The 27,160-nt window shown below is 43.6% G+C and overlaps 2 protein-coding genes across 5 annotated transcripts in view; both read left to right on the forward strand.

The window, feature by feature from the left end:
• KIAA0825 (KIAA0825 ortholog) overlaps positions 1-27,160 on the forward strand; it is a 760,685-nt gene that overhangs the window by 15,405 nt on the left and 718,120 nt on the right. For all 4 annotated transcript variants that reach the window (XM_077462388.1, XM_077462390.1, XM_077462389.1 and 1 more), the window contains exon 2: positions 25,755-25,893. In XM_077462388.1, coding sequence (XP_077318514.1) covers positions 25,763-25,893 — 131 coding nt within the window. In that variant the 5' untranslated portion in view covers positions 25,755-25,762. The remainder of the gene's footprint in view (positions 1-25,754; positions 25,894-27,160) is intronic.
• LOC143941247 (uncharacterized) lies at positions 12,870-18,950 on the forward strand. The gene is made up of 5 exons (XM_077463289.1): positions 12,870-12,935; positions 14,454-15,098; positions 15,381-15,717; positions 16,411-18,648; positions 18,828-18,950. Exons 1-4 carry the CDS (start codon positions 12,870-12,872, stop codon positions 18,645-18,647), a joined length of 3,285 nt encoding a protein of 1,094 aa, XP_077319415.1. The 3' UTR covers position 18,648; positions 18,828-18,950.

Below are 27,160 nucleotides of genomic sequence, written 5' to 3' on the forward strand. Positions count from 1 at the left end.
GTTCACACTGCCCTATGCGAACTGCTGGGAGTGTCAGTGAAATGTTAATGACACCCCCAGATCAGTTCGCATATCGCAGTGCGATCTGCAAACTTGGATCGCATGGTGTGAACACCCATGCGATCCGATTCTGCTGCGGACCAAAAAAAGGGTCCCGTGCGAGTTTGCGGCGGGTGCGGCGGGTGCGACACGAATTCAGCCATACTATCTGTATAGCTGAACTCGAATCGCACAGAGATCGGATGTGATTTGCACTGCAGTGCGGTGCGAATCACATCCGTTCTCATAAACCGCTGCAATGTGAACCCAGCCTTAGTGACACTGGCGACGGGGGGTGATCACGGGGTTAAACCTTTATTGGGGGGGTTAGGGGGGTACCTTAGAACTAAAGGGGGCTAACCCTAACTGCCCTAACAGTTATTAGTCACAAATGACACCTGCCGGGTGATCAGGGGGTTAAACCTTTATTAGGTAATAAATGGCGGGTGCCCTGAAACTATAAAAAAATAACTAACCAACCAGCGTCACCTGTAACAGTTATATGGTGATCACTGGTGAAAGGGTTAACTAGGGGGCAATCAGGGGGCTTTATGCGGTAGTATATGGGGGTCCCTAGCGCTATAAAAAGCTGCGGCGAACCTAAATACCTACCTGCCTAACTAGCGCCACCTGTGACACTAATACGGCGATCAGAAAAATGATCGCTTATTAGGCTGGGTTCACACTGGAGCGATGCGGAAACGCCGCGAATCCGCGGCGGGTTCCCGCATCGCATGCCTCCCGGCGGCAGTTCACACTGCCCTATGCGAACTGCTGGGAGTGTCAGTGAAATGTTACTGACACCCCCAGATCAGTTCGCATATCGCAGTGCGATCTGCAAACTCGGATCGCATGGTGTGAACACCCATGCGATCCGATTCTGCTGCGGGCCAAAAAAAGGGTCCCGTGCGAATTTGCGGCGGGTGCGGCGGGTGTGGCGGGTGCGGCGGGTGCAGCGAATGGCTGAACTCGAATCGCACAGAGATCGGATGTGATTTGCACTGCAGTGCGGTGCGAATCACATTCGTTCTCATAAACCGCTGCAATGTGAACCCAGCCTTAGTGACACTGGCGACGGGGGGTGATCACGGGGTTAAACCTTTATTGGGGGGGTTAGGGGGGTACATTAGAACTAAAGGGGGCTAACCCTAACTGCCCTAACAGTTATTACAGTCACAAATGACACCAATGCAAAAAAAAAAAAAAAAAAAATGACATTGGTGTCACTGTGACTGGGGGGCAGGGGTAATTGGGGGGGTGATCGGGGGGTAAAGGGGGGGTGTGAGTGTGCCTGGCATGTTCTACTGTGTGTGGGATGTGTTGGTGCAACTCACTGATCCGCTCTCCTCCGTGTCGGAACGAAAAATACCGACACGGAGGAGAGAATACATCACTTCCTCTCCTGTGTTTACATTACAGGAGAGGAAGTGATGTCACCGGGGATTTCCATTCGTCGGGAGCGATCGCGAGGGGGTGGCCATGAATGAATGGCCGTCCCCTCGTCCGGGATCGCTCCCGAACGAAAACCGACCGCCGCAGGCACCGGGCGGGGGCCCGATCGGGCCCCCGACCCGCGGGAGGCAAAGGACGTACATGTATGTGCTTATGCCTGCCCGTGCCATTCTGCCGACGTACATCGGCGTGCGGCGGTCGGCAAGTGGTTAAATATGCAAAGTTAAAAAAAAGGCAATTTATTCTTAAATATCTCTATGCGGCGGTAAATATAAATAACCAACTAAAGGGTTAGGGAGCAAAATCTCTAATCCACTCTGAGAATAACGGACAGAAGTGATATACTGTATATAGTATACTATTAGTTTACTAATATACTATTGTTTAAAAAACAAACAATTTCTTCCTTCAAAAAATGTAATTTTAAGAACGTTTGTTCGATTTTCTAATCATTAGTGGGGTAAAATCGTTCATTTTCAACCACAATGATGGGAAAATTTGGAAATAGAAAACTTCTTGGTCAAAGGAATTTTCAGACAGTGTATGTGATTTTCGTTCAGAAATTACATTCATTTTAAAAACAGAATGTTAAAAACAAGTGAAGATTTCAAACATTCTTTCATTCAGCGAATGTACAAAGATTTTTTTTGTCTGAATATTCTTGTCTGGAAATTGATCTGTGTGGCCAGCACAAAGCTTAGTACACATCTATGCAGTTTGCTTTTAAACTGTTTCTGCAGGGCTTTTTGCTGTGCGTTTTTTGATTTTTGCGCATGTGATTTTACTGCAATTTAAGTTTTTTGCATTTGCTGCAAAAATGCATCACATGCTTTTCTGCAGCTTCTCCATTGAAGTATATTGAACCAAAAAAAACACAGTTTTGTGTCCCTGACCCTTTCCAAATATGCAGAGGCTGAAAAAAGCATAGATGTGAACGTGTCCCATAGGAAACTATGTAAATGAACTGTAGTGCGCTTCTGCAAAAAGCACCAAAAAACACATTGGGTGCGAACCAGGTCTATTGCTGTATACACACGATCGGAATTCCGGCCAGAAAAAGACCGATGAGAGCTTTTCATCGGGAAAAAATGCGACCGTGTGTATGCTCCATCAGAATTTAGCTGTCCGAATTTCTGCCAGCCAAAAATTGATAGCAGGTTCTCAATTTTTCAGACTAAAGAACTTTCTATCGGAAATTCCAATCGTCTGTATGCTGTTCCGACCCACCAAAAATCACGCATGCTCAGATTCAACTACGAGACAGAAGCTATTGGCTGCTGGCTATTGAACTTCCTTTTTCTAGTCCCATCGTACGTGTTGTATGTCACCGCGTTATAAACGATCGGAATTTGGTGTGACCGTGTGTAGGCAAGACAGCTTGAGCCGAATTCCGTCGGAATTCCGTTGGGAAAACCATCAGAGCTTTTTCCGACGAGAATTCCGATCGTGTGTACGTGGCATAGGACGTTAAGGCCGGGTTCACACCGCTGCGATGCGGGAACGCCGCAAATCCGCGGCGTTTTCCCGCATCGCACGACTCCCGCCGGCAGTTCACACTGCCCTATGCGAACGGCTGGGAGTGTCAATGATATGTTAATGACACCCCCAGATCCGATCGCATATCGCAGTGCGATCTGCCGACTCGCACAAGAATCGGATCGCATGGTGTGAACGCCCATGCGATCCGATTCTGTTGCGGACGAAAAAAAGGGTCCCGTGCGAGTTTGCTGCGGGACCGCTGCGAGTTCAGCCATACTATCTGTATGGCTGAACTCGCAGCGCTACGGAGATCGGATGTGATTTGCGGTGCGAATCACATCCGGATCTCCCCCCGCAGCAGTGTGAACCCAGCCTAAGTGACATAATGGGGTTAAAAAAACAAAATAAATTAGCCCTTTTATAGTACAAAAAAGCAGATAATCACTACAGTAAGGGGTTCATATAATTTACTTTTTTTTTTTATACTGTAGAACTGTGTAAGTAAGTAATATTTAAAGTAGCAATTATTAGATTTTTTTTTTTGTACTATAAAGGGCTAATTTTATTTTTTTTTTATTTTTTTTATTTATTTATTTTTTTTAACCTCATTATGTTACTGGCCGATTCATTGATTATGAAAATAGCAATCGATTAATTTCATAATCGATTAGTTGTTTCAGCCCTAGTTTATAGCGCAACACTTTTTTTTACTTTATTGGAGAGGATATCCTCTTTTCTGTTTGCTGATCGCTGTATCATTTGTGCACAGTTTTGCCCGGTTTCCAGTCATGATGATGACCGGTCGGCAGCAGCCGCATTTATTGGCAGCTGTCTACATAGCCGTTACCTGCGGTGATTGCTGCTGGACAGTGAGTCCAGCCCTGTCCCAGATAATCTCTGGCTGTGCAGAGAGCTGTGAATAACTGCAACCATTGGGGACCTGTCATTATAGTGAATGGGGCCTGAGCTAGACCTAGCCTCTCACAGCCACAGCTCTAAAATCTTGTTGCTACAATTCACACTGGTGTGAATGTTACCTTATTTTATTCAAGTATGTTTCACACGAGCATTTCGGATGTCCATTTTCAGATAAGAAAGGACAGCAATTCATTCCTATGGGCTTGTCGATGTGAACAAATCATTCGTTTAAACGTGTCTACATCTGTATCTTTTCGAGTCTGTTTTTTTAAATGGAACAAGGCTGCTTCTTGAATCTGAATAGATGTAAATAGATGCCAGATGTTTGTCTGTTTTTTTTTTTTTTTTTTTGTTTATACTTTTTGTCACCTGTGATTGGTATCCGCAGCAAAAAAATACTGATGAACTGAAGACAGATGTGCAACTGATGTAACCTGATTCCGTATTCATCAATTCTCCCAACTCACCTTGCAGGACAGCTACTTGAAAGATGATTGGCTCCACCTTCAACAGAAAACAAACTGGGGAAAAAAATCCCCTCCAACCATCAAGGAGTACACTTTATCGTGTGTGTTTTGTTTCTCCTTTCTCAGATAATTGTGGTTGTTGTCATCTGCCCCTAGGTGACTGGGTCCTGGTGTGCCTGTGTTCCTGGTTAGGTTGCATACCTGAGGGTTACCCTGAAGACATGTGCTGGACCTTGCCACTTGACTGATGCAGGCAACTTCCAGCAGCTCGTTGCTTTTATGGCCTGTACCTTCTGATGTGGTAGTGGTGCTGGTGGTCATTGGTCCCCTTGGGGGTTTGTGTACACATTGTTTTTGCCTGTATAGCACCTCTGGGCAAATCTTGTATTGTAAGCCAAGGAACACCAAGATGACACTGGCTCTGTGCCAGCATTGGATCATGACACACTTTCCTATCTGCAGTATGTGCTCTTCTGCCCAGCCACCCAAAAGTACAGGCATCCATTTTCCAGTGCCTTTTCTGCCATTCTCCTAAAGAATCCGCTCTCTACGGAGCAAGGTGGGGAACATTTAGGGAACAATGTCACCTCTTGGGCAGACTAGATTGTGGTCTACCTCTACTTTCTGTGCTGCACTTCCTAACTCAAGCCCATACCAAGTACCTTGTAATTATTGCCTTAGGTTACTGGGCTGCTAGCAAGGCTTTTCTACTAGTATTTTTAAGGTAGTCTAGCCTATTAAGCATGTGGAGGTTGTAAATTTAGGCTTTCTGATTTATATAGCAAGCTTTATATTAGAAATGTATCCTGCTCCGACCAGGATTAGAATTTGCCATTTGCATTAGGGTTTCTATGATGTCCATGTACAGTATCTCACAAAAGTGAGCACACCCCTAACATTTTGTATATATATTTTATAATATCTTTTCATGTGACAACACTGAAGAAATGACACTTTGCTACAATGTAAAGTAGTGAGTGTACAGCTTGTATAAATGTGTAAATTTGCTGTCCCCTCAAAATAACTCAGCACACAGCCTTTAATGTCTAAACAGCTGGCAACAAAATTGAGTACACCCCTAAGTGAAAATGTCCAAGTTGGGCCCAATTAACCATTTTCCCTCCTTGGTGTCACATGACTCATTAGTGTTACAAGGTCTCAAGTGTGAATGAGGTGCAGGTGTATTAAATTTGGTGTTATCGCTCTCCCTCTCTCATACTGGTCACTGGAAGTTCAATATGGCACCTCATGGCAAAGAACTCTCTGAGGATCTGAAAAAACGAATTGTTGCTCTACGTAAAGATTGCCTAGGCTATAAGAAGATTACCAAGACCCTGAAACTGAGCTGCAGCACAGTGGCCAAGACCATACAGCGGTTTAACAGGACAGGTTCCACTCAGAACAGGCCTCGCCATTGTCGACCAAAGAAATTGAGTGTACGTGCTCGGCGTCATATCCAGAAGTTGGCTTTGGGAAATAGACGTATGAGTGCTGCCAGCGTTGCTGCAGAGGTTGAAGGGGTGGGGGGTCAGCGCCTGTCAGACCATGCGCCGCACACTGCATCAAATTGGTCTGCATGGCTGTTGTCCCAGAAGGAAGCCTCTTCTGAAGATGATACACAAGAAAGCCTGCAAACAGTTTTATGAAGACATGCAGACTAATGACATGGATTACTGGAACCATGTCCTGTGGTCTGATGAGACCAAGATAAACGTATTTGGTTCAGATGGTGTCAAGTGTGTGTGGTGGCAACCAGGTGAGGAGTACAAAGACAAGTTTGTCTTGCCTTCAGTCTAGCATGGTGCTGGGAGTTTCATGGTCTGGGGCTGCATGAGTGCTGCCGACACTGGAGAGCTACAGTTCATTGAGGGAACCATGAACGCCAACATGTACTGTGACATACTGAAGCAGAGCATGATCCCCCCTCCCTTCAGACACTGGGACACAGGGTAGTATTCCAACATAACAACCCCAAGCACACCTCCAAGACAACCACTGCCTTGCTAAAGAAGCTGAGGGTAAAGGTGATGGACTGGCCAAGCATGTCTCCAGACCTAAAGTCTATTGAGCATCTGTGGGGCATCCTCAAATGGAAGGTGTAGGAGCACAAGGTCTTTAACATCCACCAGCTCCTTGATGTTGTCATTGAGGAGTGGAAGAGGACTCCAGTGGCAACCTGTGAAGATTGTAGTTATTTTGAGGGGACAGCAAATTTACAGTGTTATACAAGCTGTACACTCACTACTTTACATTGTAGTAAAGTGTAATTTCTTCAGTGTTGTCACATGAAAAGATATACGGTAATAAAATATTTCCAAACATGTGAGAGCTGTACTCACTTTTGTGAGATACTTTATAAAGATATTGTAGAACCCTCCTAAAATAGGTTGCTAGAGAGGCCCAGGTAAATTTAGTCTTTGGCTCCTCTGTGGACATTGGAGCAGTACGTGATTGTTTTTGACTGCTCTGGGTCTTACTGGTCTTTTGACTACTCCTCCTTGCCTTCTAGTAGGTTCTAGAGTGTAGTGGGCTGTAAGACACAGACCTTTGGCCTGAATATTAATGCAGCTTCAGACAATCCTTGAGGGGAGTGCCCATTAGTTGGCTAAGGAGGGCATAAAAGGTTTGGAGCCTGAAGCAGCAGTGTCCTTGTCCAGGTGGAGAAGATGCCAGCCTGAAGGGCTATTGCCCTTATGGGCAGGACAGCTGAAGTTGGAGGCATTCACTGAGGTCCCAGCTCAGTGGGAGCTGAGGGGCCTGTGTCTGGAATCATCGAGGTCCCAGCTCAGTGGGAGCTGGTGAACCTATTGTTTGGAATCATCGAAGTCCCGGCTTGGTGGAAGCTCAGGGGCCTATTTTCTGGAAGCAGTCAGAGCCAAATCAAGGGGGTTTACTGAGGGTCTGGCTGATATTGGACAGGAGGTATCCAAGTATCTAGGTACACTGTGAGTAGAGGCTGGAAGTAGTTTTTAGTGACTATCTGCTGTTTTAATCCCTTGAGTGATTGCGCTTGTGTTCGCGTTGCTGAAGTGGGACTTGCCCTGCTGGGAGTTCCAGGATTGATTGTGTTTCTAGTCTCTGCCAAGAGAGAGGCTTCCCTGAAAAGAGTAGACAGAATAGAAAGCGTCCTCTGGTTACTTTGTGCACTAAATTCTAATTATCCCTGCTTCCCTGGACCCCAACCAATTTCTACCAGCATTAAAGCATAAAAGACATCCTTTGCTTGGTCATCAAGTAGTGAGACTATCCAAATGGTTGTGTACTGGCTGCCTATATACCTGAATGGGAAGACAACCTGGAGCAAATCGGCAGTACCGAGGGTTTGCGCTAAAGTATGCTTCATCAAACTGATGGCCTTGGGATTGTACACTTTGAGTTTTTGTTTATTTGCCTCACCTTGTAATGGTGAATTCTCATGTGGTGACTGTAGTTTTCAGTGTCGTGACTAATTGATTACACCATGTCAATCCATGGATCTTCTACCCTGTCCCTATTTCACCAGAAGGACAAACCATTGCTTTTGGATCATGCATGCATTGTCTCTGTGTGCATGACACGTTTTATGAAACAAACATTTCTCCCTGCAAGATGAACTCTGTTATTGCTTTCAACTGCACCCAATCTAATCTCATCTAATTTACCTGCATCAGCACTAGACTGGAAGCCCCGGGGATTGCGGGATTTGTAATTTCTTCACAGGAGGTATCAGTCGTTAGCCTACAGGCAGAGGTCATGCATTACCCTGTGCAGTGCCATACAACCTAGGTTTGGTTTCAATAAAACAGAAACATCTGACACTGGAATGTGAAGATGTATTCTACTACTGTATAGACTGTCTGTACAGATCAACAAATGACATAATGAATCTGCGTGGTCATTGTACATCTTAGATGGGTAAAGGCAGGTAGGTAGATTTATAATGCCTTTTAAAGGGGGTTAAGGTTGGGGTATGTGTTCATCCAATATCTTATCGATACCCCTAGTGATCAGGAAGATCATTCAAGACCAAGAAGAAGTAATTTTGATAGCCCCAAGGGCCCACAAAGGAAGTGGTTCTCAGCTCTGAGGTCTCTGGCAGTTGGTTCTCCATGGATTCTACAGAGGAGGATTCTAGAGAAAAGAGGATGCTCAGAAAGGAGCATTAATACCTTTCTCTTTAGCCATAAAGTGAATATCAGGGAACAATATACTAGAGTTTGGAAGACATTTTGATTTGATATTTCATTCCTTCAGTTTTGGATTAACTCCAGAAATTAAAAAAGGTTTGCTGTCCAGTACACATAAAGTGCAGATGGTAGCCCTTTTGGGTTTACTGAAAATTAGGTTAACAAAGATCTATTCAGCTTCTAGTCTTATATAGTGGTCCCATCTAGGGCCCAGTGCCTCCTAGAGTACCATGGCCTGATGGATTGCAGATACTATTATTTCATTCATCCATTCTGTCTACTTACTACCTGCTAGAATTAGAGGTCGCTTCTCTTTTCAAAAAAGTTATTTTTATTACACAATATACATATTCAATATAACATTGTATATTCAAGGTGCAATACATCAAATACATGTAAAATACAAGGATGCATCTGGGATACAGAACAATCTCTAAACACAACATTAGATCAAAAGCTCCTGTTATGAAAAACATGTTGATTCCCATGTATCAGTAGAGGTGATACTTAAAGTAAACTTTTGTATAGCATTTCTAAGAAGGTTAATGAACTATTTGCTCACAAGTTTCCACAGCTTGTAACCAACAGTCCTAAATTGTGTTTGTATTTGGATGGGCATCCTCTGTTACCGCATACAAAATAACTGTATATTAACGTATTGTTTATTTATATCATCCAATCATTAAAACGGGGAGGTAGCCGTGTCATCCATTGTCTGGCTATGATTTTCCTAGCCGAAAATAGTCTTTCATGCAGAAAAAATCTTGGTGAATTTTATCAAGTTCTGAGTCAGGGAATATCCCCAGCAGACATTGTTTTGGGTTTAGGGCAGGGGTTGACAAATTTGCTTGGAATCTAGGAGCCAGCTAAAAAAGTTAGGAGCCAGGTCCGTGACGGCGATCTGGTCCTTGGTCTGACATGGAGACGAGTGAGGGGAAGATAGCCCCCAGCCCCCCACCTGTCTCCAAGTCATTGCCCATAGCTCTTAGAAGGACATTTTTTTTTTTTTTTTTTCAAATGACAAATTTTTTTTAAATTGCATTTTAGTGTAAATATGAGATGTGAGGTCTCTCTGACCCCAGATCTCATATATAAGAGGACCTGTCATGCTTTTTTCTATTACAAGGGATTTTTACATTCCTTGTAATAGGAATAAAAGTGACACACTTTTTTTTTTTTTTTTTTTTTTTTTTTTAAAGACCAGTGTAAAAAATAAAAATAAAAGTCAAAATAAGAAAAAAAAAATTTTAAACGCGCCCTGTCCCGCCAAGCTTGCGTGCAGAAGCGAACGCATATGAAAGCAGTGTTCAAACCACACATGTGAGGTATTGCTGCGATCGGAAGAGTGAGAGCAATAATTCTAGCCCCAGACCTCCTCTGTAACTTAAAACGTTCAACCTGTAGAATTTTTTAAACGTCGCCTATAGAGATTTTAAAGGGTAAAAGTTTGTCGCCATTCCATGAGCGGGCACAATTTTGAAGCATGACATGTTGGGTATAGATTTACTTGGCATAACATTATCTTTCACATTATATAAAAAAAAATTGGGCTAACTTTACTGTTGTCTTATTTTTTTTTTATTAAATTATTTTTCCCCAAAAAAGTGCGCTTGTAAGTCCGCTGTGCAAATACGGTGTGACAGACAGTATTGCAACGACCACCATTCTCTAGGGTGTTAGAATAAAAAATATATATCATGTTTGGAGTTCTAAGTAAAGGGAAGGAGATAGGCTGGCAGGCAGGGGAAGCTCCATCAGCATTGCTGGTTGTCATTCCAATGGCCACCACAAGAGGGCACCAGATTCCAGAAGGAACCATAGGATCGCAGAAGGCCTCAAAGCCGGGGGCTCAATTACCGGCCGCCGGCGGGGCGGCCCGACGCGATCACGCCGAGGGGTCCACGGAGACAGGATACCCCCAGCTGTGCTGCCTCAGGCGCCAGGTCGCTAAATCTAGTCGCAAATGCGACCTGGCGCCTGGGTTTTGTCGAGCCCTGGTTTAGGGAAAGAGGGGAGACCATGGTGTCGTGCAGAAAATCCATGATCTGCTTCCAGAAACCCTGTATCTGTGGGCAAGCCCATAATGAAAGAATGTAACTACTTCTCAGGAACACATCAAAGAGGTGATGGACTGCCCTCTGTGAAATCTTGGCAGTATCAAAGAGGTAAGATATATGCACGATGCAGAATGTAAAATCTGGGACAATCCATCAGAGAGTTTAGGCAAGACAGCTTTACAGGTATTCAATGCCTCGTTCCACTCTTCAGAGCTCCCTTAAGGCCGATGGCTGCAGCAGAAGCAGGGTTAGGTGTTTCATGGGAAAAAAAATCTCTTATACTGTAATATAATCCTCAAGCCATACTTTCGGGAAGTGCTACCATGTGGAATTGTTTTGAAGAAAAATTAGGAACAATTCCCGTGGGTTTTTTTTTAGCAGCAATTTGAGAGGCACAAAATTTCATAAAATATATGAGTTTTATTAACAAAGAGTGATGGAATGATTGTACATCATAAAGAACTAGAAATAGTTACCGTATATACTCGAGTATAAGCCGAGATTTTCAGCCTCTTTTTTGAGGCTGAAAGTGCCCCCCTCGGCTTATACTCGAGTCACCGCCGTCTGTCTACCCGATCAGCGTGTCGAGCAGACAGACGGCGGCCATTCAACTATTCAAAAGCCGCGCCTCCCTGTCTGTGATAGGCGGAACACTCAATTTCCCAGCAGTCAGTGGTCCGCCTATCACGGACATCCGCTCATCCTCATACTACGGACAAGGATGAGAGGATGTCCGTGATAGGCGGAACACAGACTGCTGGGAAATTGAGTGTTCCGCCTATCACAGACGGAGGCGCGGCTTTTGAACAGTGGAATGGCCGCCGTCTGTCAGACGAGAAGAGGTGCGGCGATCCTGGCATGGCCGCCGTATGTGCAGAAGCACACAGGCTCGGGACACAGGTAGGCTGGACACACAGGGCTGGACACACAGGGATGGACGGACACACAGGGATGGACAGGCATGTCTCACCCTCGGCTTATACACGAGTCAATAAGTTTTCCCATTTTTTTTTGTGGTAAATTAGGGGCCTCGGCTTATATTCGGATCGACCTATACTCGAGTATATACGGTAAAACATGAGCTCTGGTATTTGCAAAAATACAAATATTGAAAAAATCTTTCACATAATACGTCTCTACTTTGATCAAATATTTTGACAGTAAATTCCCATATTTATAACTTGAAGAACCATTTGGTGTTTGGATATACCCCAATGCATTTCAACCCAGAACAAGTAGTGGTCTTCTTTAGGGGGTTCTCATATTTCTGTTAATACAGCAAATGGATAATTTTTAATATTAAACAACATTTAATCAATTGATATAAATATCTACCAAGGAACAGCATTTACCCTTTCCATCAAAAGGCTGCATTAAAACCAGAAACTTTCTTTAAACCATCCATCTCAAAGGTGATCCCAGAATTCGCTGCACTGTCAACCGTGTCCATGAATACCCCCCCCAAGAATGTGCAAAAGGGACCCCTAGAGAGCCTACAAGCGGTCACGGTGCAAAGCAGATCCCTCAGGTGGAGAGAAAAGGGCGGTAACACCTAGGATTCATTATATGAAATCAGTTATATCATCAGTTATGTGGACATCTGAAAATATGAGGAGAGGGAAGGGGGAAATAAGATAGCATGCAGAGAAAAATACTTTTAAATGTATATTGTAAAATATATCTAATGAGATCATGACCACTAATTGTGCTACAATTTATAAACTATATAATACACTTTAAAATGTGACCAATCATTGCTTGAGTGAAGAGGAAAATGAATGAAATGTGTGTACTGGTGCATGAAAAAAAAGTGACTAGGCACCAAATATGTTATATGTGCCACATAATAATAATATTTTTTATCAATGTGAAAAAATGGTGATGAAAGGATGCAAACAAAAAATCAATAACGTCGTCACAAAAAAATGAAATAAAATATTCTTTAAGAAAGAATAAGGTAAACAAAAGAGAAAATGGCAAAAGAAGGACTAAATGTCCTAAGAATTGTGAAAAGTGAAAAAAGGTGTTGTAATAGAAAAAGTGAGTAAATGTGGTTAAGCTGTTTATAGATACCTGCAGGTAAGCCGTTATTTAGAGTAGCTTTCATGGCACATAATGCCTTACATCTGAATAGTAAAAATCAATTAAAGAAATCCATCAAGATTTGGTAATTATTCAAAAGAAAAACACATAGACCTAATTATTCTTCCTAATGTGTCTTCAAAAAGTTTATCGGGGTGTGCAGCTTCCTCAGACCTAATATACGTGTCCATCCCCCTTACCATGTGGAAATGTTGACCAGTGAGGACTTGTCCTTCAGAAGGAAGGTGTTGCAGGCATTGACCCCTTCACCCAAGGTATGTTTACTTGTTAATCTTCTCAATTAGTTGTCCTGGAAGCTGAGTTGGGAAAACCATGGCTACACTTACTGGTAACGGTATATCCGAGAACCTTCAAGTACAGCGTCCATATTCCCACCCAGATGTTTTTGGTTTAAAGTGATGACTTTAGAAATTGTTGCATTTTTACCTAAAAATTCCTTGTGTGTACATTTGTAGAAGTTCTTTTTTCACAACAACTGAGAATGAGGGGAAGGGAGGGGATTTTTAATCTTTGTGGTATGTGCTTCCTGTTGAAGGTGAAGCCAATCCTCTCTCAAATACTGTTACTGACAAATCTAACCATGTTTTTTTCTTAGTGAATAACATGACTGAACTGATGACACCTGCATGAAAGGGCGGTAACTCAGAAACGTTCTTTCTATTGCTTTCAGCTTCCTTTTTTTTTTTTTTGCTGTGATTTGACTTCCTGTTAGAGGAAAGCTATTTCTGTTCTTAATGTTCCCACTATATGGAGGAATGTATCCACCTTCTCTTGCTTGCTTCCAAGATGGATTAGAGATATCCGATAAAGTGCATAGCAGAGCTACACCATTTCTGGCCAAAATGAGAATCACAATTTTCTCCCTTCGTCTTTCAGGACAGCACCTGGAGAGAGTGCAGCTCCACCCACTTTCCCAGGAAACACTGCAGATCACTTTAAAAGACCGGACACTTCCACCATGGCCTCAGTTGTAGTGTTTCCTCCGGCCATGGTGGAAGCGCTGCAGGGAACCAAGGGGTGCTGCGCTCTCTCCAGGTGGGGAGGGTTTGAGGCATGCCACTGTTGCGCGGTTGGTACAGACCTGGCCAAGCTTCCTCCCTTCACGCGCGGGGGTCGCTTCGGTGCCCGCTCTCCTTCATACCCAGGGGGGTCAGGCTGTGGAGGTTCCTCCTTCCTTAGACCGGCGGCTGGGTCTGGTACGCGGCCGAGATTCATATCTCGCGCCGTTCGTCAGGCTCATGCCTTCCGGGTCCAGATGGCGAGTGCGTCATTTCCGGCCAGGGGCGGAACTTTCGTCGGCGCGACGCGGCTTCCGGTTCCAGCCGCTGGAACGCAGGGAGAGGGGGCAGGTCTCCTCGGCTGACATCACTTCCGGGAGGCACAAATTTCAAACAAATGGAGCGCCCAGACGCCATTCGATCCTTTCTGACGATGGAGGAGGATCAATGGGCGGTGGCAGGAGCAGGAGCCACAATTGTCAGCCAGGCTCAGGTAAGCAGAGGCAGCGGTCTCTGTCATTACTGTTAGAGCTTGTTTGTTTTTTCTCCCTTCCTGACTTGGGGAAGCCTGCAGCATTGTTTTCCTAGAAATGTTATTTAGGAATAATGCTTTTAATGTTTGTTTAGTGAGTCTGTGGGGGGATTCACTGGCTGAGGAGCAAATAGAATGTGAAGTCAGTTAAAATCTGTTCTATTTGGCAGCATATCTTCTTGTGTCTACTTGGTGTTTTATAACTCAGGTTTGGCATCTTTTTTTTTCTTGGTATATTTCAGAAAGTAAAGGAAAAGACCAAGCATGTGTCCCCTCCTAGCAAGAGAAGGTGCCCATCATGTAGAAATGTTCTAAAGGATTCTTGGACTAAGGTGCTATGCAGGTCCTGCATAAGCGACCTAGTCAATGAAGAAGCAGCCTCCGTTACCCCTGCGGCTCAGCAGGGAGAGTTACTAAGTTCTTTCAGGAAAGAATTATCAGACACTTTTGAATCTTTCCGGTCTTATTTAGACAGACGCCCAGCTGCGGGTCGTAGCTCAGCGCCCCGTTCTCACCCACCAGCACCTACACCCAGGGGGGGCAGTGACTCGGAGGAGGAGAAGCACGCTTTATCCTCTGTTTCAGAGGAGGAGGCAGAGGAAGCAAAGGAGGCTTCCGATTCTTCGTCCCGGTATAAGTTATCCTTGGAGGAGGTGGATGACTTACTGAAAAATATCCACACGACTCTAAATATCACAGAGGATAAGGCCCAACTGTCACTACATGACAAGATGTTTCAGGGTTTGGGCGAGGTGAAACGCAGAGTTTTCCCTGTGCATAAGTTTCTGTCCGAAACTGTCAAGAAAGAATGGAGAGATCCTGAGAGGCCTCCTTTCTTTTCTAGGTCTCTAAAACGCAGGTTTCCCTTCGAGGAGGATTGTTCACAGGTGTGGAACAAGAAACCTAAGCTCGACGCAGCCTTTTCCCAGGTCTCAAGGAATACGGATCTTGCGTTCGAGGACATGGGTATCCTCAAGGATCCCATGGACAAAAGAGCTGATTCCCTGCTAAGGAAGGCTTGGGACTCAACATTAGCAAACCTCAAGCCAGCAATGGCTTCAACTGTAGTAGCCAGAAATTTAGAACACTGGCTAGAACAGCTAAAAGATCATATTGAGGCAGGGACACCTAGAAAGGATCTGCTTGATACTTTGCCTGTTCTCTTAAAGGCAGTAGGGTACATGGCGGATGCCTCAGCAGAGTCGATTAAAATGTCAGCCAGGTCCTCAGCCCTTATAATCTCAGCCCGTAGGGCCTTATGGGTTAAGACATGGGCAGGAGATACTGCTTTAAAAGCCAAGTTATGTGGTCTTCCGTTCGAGGGAGACTTGGTATTCGGCCCTGACCTCGAAGCCATTCTGGATAGAACGGCTGACAAAAAGAAGGGTTTTCCTCCTAAAAAGAAGGTGATTCCCCAAAGCACAAAGAATTTTCGTGCTTTTCGAAAAACCTCTGAGACCAAAGAGTCAGGATTTAGGAGACCCTGGAAGCCTCAGAGGGGAAGGGGCAAGTCGGGAGTGTTATTCCGTCCCCCTACTCCGACCCCAAAAAACCAGTGACAGTCTTCCAGCTGTGGGAGGGAGGTTACAGGCCTTCCTTCCGCAGTGGAAGTCAGTGACGGACAGTCTGTTTATCCTCAGTATAATATAAAGGGGTTACAGACTGGAATTCGATCACTCCCCTCCCGCACGGTTTTACGTAACCCAGGCTCCTCAGGACCCAGAGAAGTCTGTAGCCATGATCTCTATTCTGGGGGAACTGATGCAGCAAAAAGTGATCATGGATGTTCCCCCCGAGGAGAGGGGATTGGGCTGTTACTCACACATTTTTCTTGTAAAAAAACCATCGGGCAAATTCAGACTGATCCTGAATTTGAAGGTTTTAAACAAATCAATCAAATACAAAAGATTCAGGATGGACACAATCTTCTCAGTAAAGAGTCTTTTGATGCCAAATTGTTTCATGGCGTCCATAGACTTAAGAGATGCTTATCTCCATGTGCCCATGGCCATAGCTTCACAGAAGTATCTGAGGTTTGCACTCAGGACAGGAGGCTCGGTGATACATCTCCAGTTCAGAGCTCTCCCGTTCGGCCTGTCCTCATCCCCAAGGATTTTTTCCAAGATCGTAGCAGAGGCCCTAGCCCCCCTCAGGGTAGAAGGTATATCTATATATCTAATCTTTGCCAATACAAAACAGTTTTGGAGAGGGACCTGGGGAGAACAGTAAGACACTTAGAGGGCCTCGGATGGCTAATAAACAGGGAAAAAATCAAGCATGGTTGCATCCCAGTCGATAAAATTCCTGGGGTACACCATCGACTCCAGGCAGGAAAGGATTTTTCTACCAGTAGAAAAGGTCATGAGTGCTGTGAAGAGGACCCAGACAAACCTGCCTATCTCTGTCAGGACAGCCATGTCTGTATTGGGCCTCCTCACATCATCCATTCCCACGGTACAGTGGGCACGCTTGCATGCAAGGGAGCTCCAACAGGCAATTCTGTCAAATTGGTCCTACGGGGACTCCCTGGAGGAACAATTCAAGATGCCCCCTCAGGTCCAGAGAAAACTCTGGTGGTGGAGGGATCACTCAAATCTGGACAAAGGTCTACTCTGGTGTTTCCCAGTAGACCTGAGGCTGACTACAGATGCAAGCTCCTGGGGGTGGGGCGCCCACCTAGAAGGGCAGATGGCCCAGGGGAACTGGACAGTCAGGGAGTCCAGGAGGTCCTCCAACTGGAGGGAACTCAGGGCTATTCTGCTTGGGCTATGGGCCTTCAGGAGAGTGGTTCAGAGACTCCATGTCCAGATCCTCTCCGACAACGCCACAGCTGTATCATATATAACAAGGCAGGGGGGCACAAGGAGCAAGGTGCTGCTATCCTTGGCCAGCCAGATTCTGTCATGGGCAGAGGGCAACCTGAGGTCCATATCAGCAGTGCACCTCAAAGGGGACCTAAATGTGGTAGCAGATTTTCTGAGCAGGGAAAAAGTTCGGGAATCAGAATGGAGTCTGAACCACAAAGTTTTTCAAGAGCTGACTGTGAGATGGGGCCTACCTCAGATAGACCTTTTTGCGTCACGAAGCAACAACAAGGTGAGGGCCTTCTTCTCTTTAAACAGACAAGATCAGGCAAGCGGACTCGATGCCCTAGCACACCCGTGGGATTTCCACCTGTGCTACGCTTTTCCCCCCTTTCAATTGATCCCTCTGGTTCTAAAGAAATTGCAGGGGGAATCCACGAGTCTAATCCTAGTGGCCCCCTTCTGGCCCAAAAGGTCATGGTTTGCTACCATACAGAGGATGGCGGTGGGACCCCACTGGGTTCTTCCGCTTCGAAACGATCTCCTAACCCAGGGACCTCTTCAGCATCCGAACATCGGGCAACTCAATTTGACCGGGTGGTTACTGAGGAGCAAATTTTGAAGAGAAAAGGGTTATCTGATAAGTTAGTCACAACCCTCCTAGGAAGTAGAAAAGATACTACTAGGGCAATTTATTTCAAAACATGGAAACGGTTTAACTCCTGGTGCCTGTCAAAGGAATTCCCTCCCCAGGAGATTTCTTCAGTTCTTGAATTTCTCAATGAGGGCATGGAACTAGGGTTGGCAGCCAGTACCCTAAAGACACAGGTGGCTGCTTTATCAGTTTTCCTTGAGAGACGTTTATCTCAAGAACACCTTATTATTAGATTTTTTAAAGCTCTGGCCAGAGCTAGGCCCGTACCATTTAAGTTCTTCCCTAAATGGGACCTGTCCTTGGTTCTACGGGCATTGACAAAGGAACCTTTTGAACCCCCAGCAGCAGCGACTCTCAGGTTGTGGTCGCTTAAGTTGGTCCTTTTAGTGGCCATTACGTCTGCTAGAAGAGTAAGTGAACTACAGGCCCTATCAATAGTGGAGCCCTTCTGTTGCATATTCCCGGACCGGGTTGTTCTTAAAACTGACCCGGGCTTCCTTCCAAAGGTCTCAACAGCCTTCCATAGGACGCAAGAAACAGTTCTACCCACCTTTTGTCCTTCACCTGCAAACGCTACAGAGAAATCTTTCCATACCCTAGATGTTAGAAGGTGTCTGTTACACTATCTAGAGATCACAAGTGAGTTTAGGAAGTCAAACTCCCTTTTCATAGCGTTCTCAGGACCACGGAAGGGCTATAGTGCGTCCAAAAATACTATAGCTAGGTGGCTACGAATGGCTATTAGGGAGACCTATAGTGCATCAGGGGTGGAACCCCCCGCAGGGGTTGTCGCTCATTCTACTCGGGCAGTAGCAACTTCCTGGGCGGAAAAAGCAGGAGCCTCTCCGAATCGAATCTGTAAAGCGGCTACGTGGACAAGCTTCACCACCTTCACACGCCACTACAGGTTGGACCTGCTCTCAGCTTCAGACCAGGCCTTTGGCAGAAAGGTTCTGCAGGCGGTGGTCCCTCCCTAGAGTAAGTACTCTCTTATCATCTCCAGGTGCTGTCCTGAAAGACGAAGGGAGAAAAACCCTAGTTAGACTTACCGGTAACGGTATTTCTACGAGTCTTTCAGGACAGCGCCGATGACCCACCCTATATTGTGTTTGATAAATGTGGTGTTATTGCTATGTTTTCTGCTTATTTAATTTCAGCATGGCGGAGGTACTCTATGAACAACTGAGGCCATGGTGGAAGTGTCCGGTCTTTTAAAGTGATCTGCAGTGTTTCCTGGGAAAGTGGGTGGAGCTGCGCTCTCTCCAGGTGCTGTCCTGAAAGACTCGTAGAAGTACCGTTACCGGTAAGTCTAACTAGGTTTTTTTTGCTTACAATAAAGATCACGATTCTCGCGGCGTAAAATCTTTCACATTATACCAAAAAAATTTGGGCTCGCTTTACTGGTTAGTTTTTTTTTTTTTTTTTTTTTTTTTTTTTTTTTTTCCAAAAAATTACATTTGAAAGGCCGCTGCGCAAATACAGTGTGAGATAAAATATTGCAACAACCACTATTTTAGTCATATATATATATATATATATATATATATATATATATATATATATATATATATATATATATATATATATATATATATATATATGTGTGTGTGTTTGGGGGTTCTAAGTTATTTTCTAGCAAAAAAAAAAAATATTTTAACTTGAAAACAACAAATGTCAGAAAAAGGTTTAGTGTTCAAGTGGTTAAACGTTCATAATTTACATACTGAAGTCTATTACTTTGATGTAAAAGACAAATTGATACAATGTTTAGACTTCACATTCCACTGATAGAATGTTTTAAAACTTGGCAGACTGCCCAGACTTTGACTTTTGAGGGCAGAGAGTGGAGAGAAAATTCTCTGCATACCAAAGATCGGGAAACCCTTTGTCAAGATCACAATGGGAAAAAATCACGATAACAATTCTTGATGATTATTCGTGCAGCTCCAGTGTATAGCGTGGTACACAGTGGGGAGAACAAGTATTTGATACACTGCTGATTTTGCAGGTTTTCCTACTAACAAAGCATGTAGAGGTCTGTAATTTTTTATCATAGGCACTCAACTGTGAGAGACGGAATCCTAAAACAAAAATCGCATTGTATGATTTTTTTTTTTTTTGTAATTAATTTGCATTTTATTGCATGACATAAGTATTTGATACATCAGAAAAGCAGAATGTAATATTTGGTACAGAAACCTTTGTTTGCAATTACAGAGATCATACGTTACCTGTAGTTCTTGACCAAGTTTGTACACACAGCAGCAGGGATTTTGGCCCACTTTTCCATACAGACCTTTGCCAGATCTTTCAGATGTCAGATGTGTTTCAGCTGTTGCTGGGCAATACAGACTTTCAGCTCCCGCCAAAGATTTTCTATTGAGTTCAGGTCTGGAAACTGGCTAGGCCACTCCAGGACCTTGAGATGCTTCTTACGGAGCCACTCCTTAGTTGCCCTGGCTGTGTGTTTCGGGTCGTTATGCTGGAAGACCCAGCCATGACCAATCTTCAATGCTCTTACTGAAAGAAGGAGGTTGTTAGCCACAATCTTGCAATACATGGCCCCATCCATCCTCTCCTCAATACGACGCAGTTGTCCTTTCACCTTTGCAGAAAAGCAGACCCAAAGAATGATGTTTCCACCCCCATGCTTCACGGTTGGGATGGTGTTCTTGGGGTTGTACTCATCCTTCTTCCTCCAAACACGGCAAGTGGAGTTTAGACCAAAAATTTCTATTTTTGTCTCGTCAGACCACATGACCTTCTCCCATTCCTCCTCTGGACCATCCAGATGGTCATTGGCAAACTTCAGACAGGCCTGAACATGAGCTGGCTTGAGCAGGGGGACCTTATATGTGCTGCAGGATTTCAATCCATGATGGTGTAGTGTGTTACTAATGGTTTTCTTTGAGACTCTGGTCCCAGCTCTTCAGGTCATTGACCAGGTCCTGCCATGTAGTTTTGGGCTGATCCCTCACCTTCCTCAAGATCATTGATGTCCCACGAGGTGAGATCTTGCATGGAGCCCCAGACCGAGGGAGATTGACCGTCATCTTAAACTTCTTCCATTTTCTAATAATTGCACCAACAGTTTTTGCCTTCTCACCAAGCTGCTTGCCCATTGTCCTGTAGACCATCCCAGCCTTGTGCAGGCCTACAATTTTATCCCTGATGTCCTTACACAGCTCTCTGATCTTGGCCATTATGGAGGGGTTGGAGTCTGAGTGTGTGGACAGGTGTCTTTTATACAGGCAAAGAGTTCAAACAGGTGCAGGTAATACAAGTAATGTGTGGAGAACAGGAGGGCTTCTTAAAGAAAAAATAACATGTCTGTGAGTGCCAGAATTCTTACTAGTTAGTAGGTGATCACATACTTATCTCATGCAATAAAATACAAATTAATTATTTAAAAAGCATACATGGATTTTTGTTTTGGATTCCGTCTCTCACAGTTGAACGTGACCTATGATAAAATTACAGACCTCTACATGCTTTGTAAGTAGGAAAACCTGCAAAATCGTCAGTGTATCAAATACTTGTTCTCCCCACTGTACATGACCTGAACTAATGTCCGCTGCTCATTCCAAACAAATGGAAATGAGAGGGGAATGAGAGGTTAGGGAGCTCAGAGAGGATTTTTAAAGGGGGCAAAAAAACACAGTAAGCCCTTGTACACACGGTTGGACATTCTGATAACCAAATCCGTCGGATTTTGTCCGAAACTGTTGCATACACACAGTCGGACAAAGTTGTCAGAAAATCCGATCGTACTTAACGTGATGACGTTATTTCGTTAGGATGGGACTACGTTCAGGCTAGTAGCCAATAGCTTTGGTCTATGAATTTGATCTGAGCATGCGTGGCACTTTGTCCAATCGGAATTCTCTACACACAATCGGACAAAGTCCGATCGGATCATGTTGTTGGAAAATTTTATAGCCCAGCTGGAAAACTTGGTCCGTCGGATACTCCGACGGAAACAGTCCGATGGAGCCCACACACTGTCGGATAAGAAGAAATTATTTAATTAAAATTTCAGGACAATGTCCGCAAAGTGGTCACCTCATACACCTCCTACATCAGTAAAAAAATTCCTGGGTTCCTACTCTCTTTGGACCTCTACTAAGCTTTTGACTCCCTGTCATGGGAATATTTGCACTTTGTACTGTCTCGCTGGGGGTTTGGGGAAGCCATCTTAGTCTGGATCCAGGCCCTGTATTTGACCCCTTCTGCTTTGGTAAAATATGCAGGGTTCTTCTCATCCCACTTTTCGATTTTCTGGGACATGAGACATGGATGCCCCCGTCTCCTGCTCTCTTCATCCTGCCGCTGGAACCTCTGGCAGTGGCACTCTGGGCTGACCGTAATATCTCAGGAATGCCTTATGCAGGCAATGAGTATAAGCCTAACCTCTTTGCAGATGATGCCCTATTGACCCTGACCAATCATCTCATCGCACTCCTCAATCTATAGCAGATCCTTTACCAATTCTCAATACTCCCCAATTTGTAGCAGGTCCTTTCCTGATTCTCTTCAATTTGTACAGCCTAAACTAAATAAATATATATAAATGTTTGTGTGTGTATACAGTATTCCAAAAAAATATACAGTATTTTCTGGAATGATCTGCTATTCTGGGATGTCTGTACCTATGACTATATTTAATTATTAGGTCTACATACCCATTGTTATGTTTGGGAACAAGTTGTACACTGACCATATATATTTTTTTTCAGGTAGTGATACTGACTTTTATTGTGTTTGGACGTAAGTAGTAGGGGCTAGTAGGTTCTTATCAGAAAAAAAAAGAATATCATACACCGCAATTAAATCTATATAGTGTGTATTTTACTACTCCATTTATTTATGCAGTACTTTTCTAACTGCTTCATATCCCAGTCACACAGCTAATCTAGTTGTGATTCTGGAAGTACTATTATTGGCTATTTGAAGTGATGATTTGCCAAACGGAATGAACGCAGTTTGATTTTCATAGGCTAACTAGATCATGCAAATCTGAGGGAAGCAAATAAATTGTTTTGACAAGTTAACTGAAAAAATGACATCGATGTCTAAGAGTAATACATATATGCAAACTAAGCTGTCATGTTTACAAATTTTTTATTTATTTTTTTCCTGCTGGAGGAGAGTGTTGAGAGGAATACACAACCAACATGATGTAATCAGTTATGTACTTAAAATGTCTACTTGACACAGCAATTTGTAGCTTTGTGCTGAAAATGTTGCTATTTTTACACTGTGCTTGCCACTAGAATATGAATGCAGGATAATTCTAGGACATGGTACTTGTACTCCCTATGGATGTATCTCGGGATAACAGTATACTGGGCAGTTAGCGACACTGCTAGTGGAGTTCATGATACATTCCAGTTATATACAGGCATATTTAATGCATTAGAAACTCCCTTTTGGGTAGATGTTGTTAGGTTTACTTACCTAATATCTAAATACTATATTTGATTTTATATTGCATACAGCTCTGGATTTCTTTAAACTGGTTCAATTGAATGAAGTATGAATGAAGTATACTGATCAGAAGATGATCATAGAGTGGATAGAGGGATGAGGTAGAATCTAAAATTCAAATAAGTAATTTTTTTGTAAAGTGAAGCTATATTGTTATGTGAGAATTGCCAGTCAAGCCTTATAACCTTTTGTTGATGTAGCAAGATACTTTGTCAGAATGTATTTTATTGGTTAATTTTTTCTTTTATCCGGCTAGTCCTCCAAAAATTTGGTTTTGGTCCTAATTTTATTTCCTGGCTGCAAAAGCTCTATGCAGCCCCCACGGCCAGAGTGCGGACAAATGGTACGCTCTCAGCACCTTTCCCACTCCACCGAGGCACCAGGCAGGGATGTCCTCTCTCCCCGGGCTCTTTTCGCATTGGCGATTGAGCCGTTGGCGGAGCTTCTGAGGACTTCTGAGGAGGTTCAAGACATCTCATTTCCCCCCCCCCTGGTAATGAAGGTGTATCTGTATGCAGACGATATGCTGCTGTATCTGCATGATGCTCAAAGCTCTCTTCAAGCGGCCCTGGCCATTTATTGATCGGTTTAGATTCTTCTCAGGGGTAAAGGTGAACTGGGATAAGTCACTCTTCACCTCGATGTCGGGAGGGGATCAGCTAGTGGAATCACGTACTCCTTTACAACAAGTGTCCCAATTTAAATACCTAGGAACACACATCTGCAGAGACCCTATGCTGTATCTGGAGGATAATGTTTACCCTTTCCCTCAGCAATTTATTAGTAAATGTAAAGTTTGGAAGAATCTCTCACTTACCCCAGTAGCTTTCTTCCAAACTTTTTGTATGTTTTCCGGCATTCACCGGTTTCTATCCCAGTTTCCTTCTTTAATAAACTTGACCAGACAATCTCATTTATCTGGGTGGGTTCAGTCCCCCGGGTGGATAAGGCCAAGCTACAGCTTTCTTTGACTGAAGGAGGTCTATCCCTCCCTAACTTTAGGAAGTATTACTGGGCTGCACAGCTGGTTACTGTGCAGTGGTGGTTCACCCAAGTCATTTCCAACCCGGCAGTAAATCTAGAAACGGCCATCTTGGGTTCATACTCTGAACTCAGCAATCGTGTGTATCGCAGACCCAAGAGCGACCCCCAGGTGACCACTCCCATGAAGACAGCTCTAATGGCCTGGAAGCAGGTTACTCACCTTAGCTAGACGAATACCATTTCTCCCCACACTCCGCTTTAGGGCAATCCCTCTCTGTCTCATCTCAGGTCCATACCCAATCCCCAAGTTTAGGCTAGATTCCAAATTACTACATTGAAACAAATCATGTCAGGAGGGAGCATTCTTCCCTTTGCAGAGCTTAAACGGCAATTTAATCTGCCACCATGGATGTACTTTAGGTATATGCAGCTTAGGCATGCCATTAAGGAACAGTTCCCTGATGGAGTGGTCCTTGCTGTGCACTCAGTTGAATCCCTTCTGATAGCAAATGAGATCGACCGTACACTATCTTCTATATACTTAAGACTTATGTGCAAAGCAGCGGAGAGTACAACTCTGCTATTTGAGGTGTGGCGGAGGGATATTCCTGCTCTGACAGAGGAGGATTGGACCGAGGGCTTACAGCAATGCATTCCACTTATGATATCGGCCAGGGACCGCTTTGTTCAGCATAAATTTTTACATAGAGTATACTATACCCCCGCTAGACTTTCTAGAATCTATACGGGAGTGACAAATACTTGCCCCAAATGTAGACAGTGGGTGGGAACATTCATTCATATGGTGTGGGAGTGCCCCCATGTTCGGTCTTTCTGGCAGGAGTTGGTTGCAGATGTGAATGCAGTGGCGGCTGTTTCCTTGGAGAGAGACCCTCTTGTGTTTATTTTGGGTATCACTGACAACTTGAACACCACCTCCTGTCGATTTGTTTTCTACGCTGCCTATTATGCCAAAAAATCGATTCTGACCAAATGAAAAGCTCCCGGACCCTCCTCAGCTCTCACCGTGGAAGATGCTTATTAATGCAGTTTTGCCCTTGTATAAACTTACCTACATGGGTCAGAATTGCCCTCAAAAATTTGAAAAAATATGGGTGGCCTGGGTGCAGGCCAGGCACCTCACATTTTAAGTTATCTTATCTTGCTCAAACAAATATAGATTATCCCGAGGATAAATGGGGGGGGGGGGGGCACCTGTAGCTTGCCCCTATCTATTGGTGTCGCCTCTGGAGACACTTGTGCTCTATAGATCTGATATTATGTCCCCCCCTCCCCCTTCCCTCTTCTTAGTTAGAGTTCATTGGACTACTTCTCAGTGGGAGCACAAGATTGGTGGGTGGAAACTACCCTTGGATGCTTTCATACTCCCACTGTTGGTAAATTCAGGTAAATGAGAAGTTGATAATTGTGCTGGATATTGAATAGAGAAGAGGTCAATCTAATGCTTTGTATCTAAAAGAATTACCGTAATTGCCTAGATTGGCACTGTTGACAAGATACCCTTTGTAATGTCAATACAATGTTCACACGTGTACTGTTTTTTGTTATTTCAATAAAACATTCCTTCTGTTAATTTGCTTTTATCCTTGCAGGTGACAGTATGGAATCTGCTGGTGAAGATCAGCTAAGCTTTGCCTTGTTGGATTCTACATTGGATATGTTTCCAGGACATCTGGAGTGTCAGCAGATCCTTGCAGACATTGATGAGAAGCTAAAAGAGAATTCTTCATGGTAATGTAATGTAATAAGTCTTTTGATTTGTTCCACAGTGTGTGTGTCCTGGGGGGTTAGCTACCAGAAGAGATTGCATGTGGGCTGCCTTTTCTCTTTTAATTATACCTAGTTTCCTACTCCGCCATGTGGCAGGATACATAGTAGGCGATGATCTAGAGCAAAGTTGTGTCCTCCAAACAATGCAGAGAAAAGGATTTTTTTGATGAATGTGAAAAATCCAAATTTTTTTTTTTCCAAGTCATTTGGCAACCAGTTTGTACCTAATTAAGCTATTAACCACCTCAATACAGTGCACTTACACCCCCTTCCTGACCAGACCAATTTTCAGCTTTCAGCGCTCTCAGTTTGAATGACAATTACTCAGTCATGCAACACTGTACCCATATGAAACTTGCGTCCTTTTTTCCACACAAATAGAGCTTTCTTTTAGTGGTATTTAATCACTAGTGGGTTTTTTATTTTTTGTGCTATAAATAAAATAAAACGTAAATTTTGTGAAAAAAATGCCTTTTTCTTTGTTTCTGTCATAAAATTTTGCTAATTAGTAATTTTTCTTCATAAATTTTGGCCAAAATTTATACTGCTACATATCTTTGGTAAAAATAACCCACATTAGTATATATTATTTGGTCTTTGTGAAAGTTATAGAGTCTACAATCTATGGTGCCAATCACTGAAAATCACATCTAATCAGGCCTTCAGTACATCAGGTGTATCTCATTTCTTGAAAATACAAATACCCCCCAAATGACCCCTTTTTAGAAAGTAGACATTCCAAGGTATTAAGTAGCATGGTGAGTTTTTTTAAGTTGTGATTTTTTTCCCCACAATTCTTTGCAAATTTAAGATTTTTTTTTTTTATTATTATTATTTTTTTTTTTACAAAATTGTCATGTTATTTCTCACACACAGCATATGCATACAACAAATTACACCCCAAAATACATTCTGCTGCTCTTCCCGAGTACGGCGATACCACATGTGTGAGACTTTTACACAGCATGGCCATATACAGAGCACAAACATCGAAGTGGCACTTTCAGACGTTCTACTAGCAAAAATGACACATCTCATTTCACAGCCACCTATTACACTTTTGAAGGCCCTGGAGTACCAGGACAATGGAATTGCCCATAAAATGACCCCATTTCGAAAGCTAACACCCCAACGTATAATCTGTGAGGCATAATGAGTCTTTTGAATGGTTCATTTTTTTCCAGAAGTTTTTGGAAAATGTGGAAAAAAATCATTTCATTGATTATTC

Source organism: Lithobates pipiens, unplaced genomic scaffold (assembly GCF_037356315.1).
Source record: "Lithobates pipiens isolate NorthernLeopardFrog02 unplaced genomic scaffold, aLitPip1_a1.2 Scaffold_3, whole genome shotgun sequence".
Lineage (NCBI taxonomy): Eukaryota > Metazoa > Chordata > Amphibia > Anura > Ranidae > Lithobates > Lithobates pipiens.

Bases quoted from the DNA above. Each gene is read 5' to 3' on its own strand.
- LOC143941247 (XM_077463289.1), top strand. From the start codon at position 12,870: ATGTTGACCAGTGAGGACTTGTCCTTCAGAAGGAAGGTGTTGCAGGCA. The intron at 12,936-14,453 runs GTATGTTTACTT...GGTATATTTCAG, and splicing joins CATTGACCCCTTCACCCAAG to AAAGTAAAGGAAAAGACCAA. The intron at 15,718-16,410 runs GCAAGTCGGGAG...AATACAAAACAG, and splicing joins GAAGCCTCAGAGGGGAAGGG to TTTTGGAGAGGGACCTGGGG.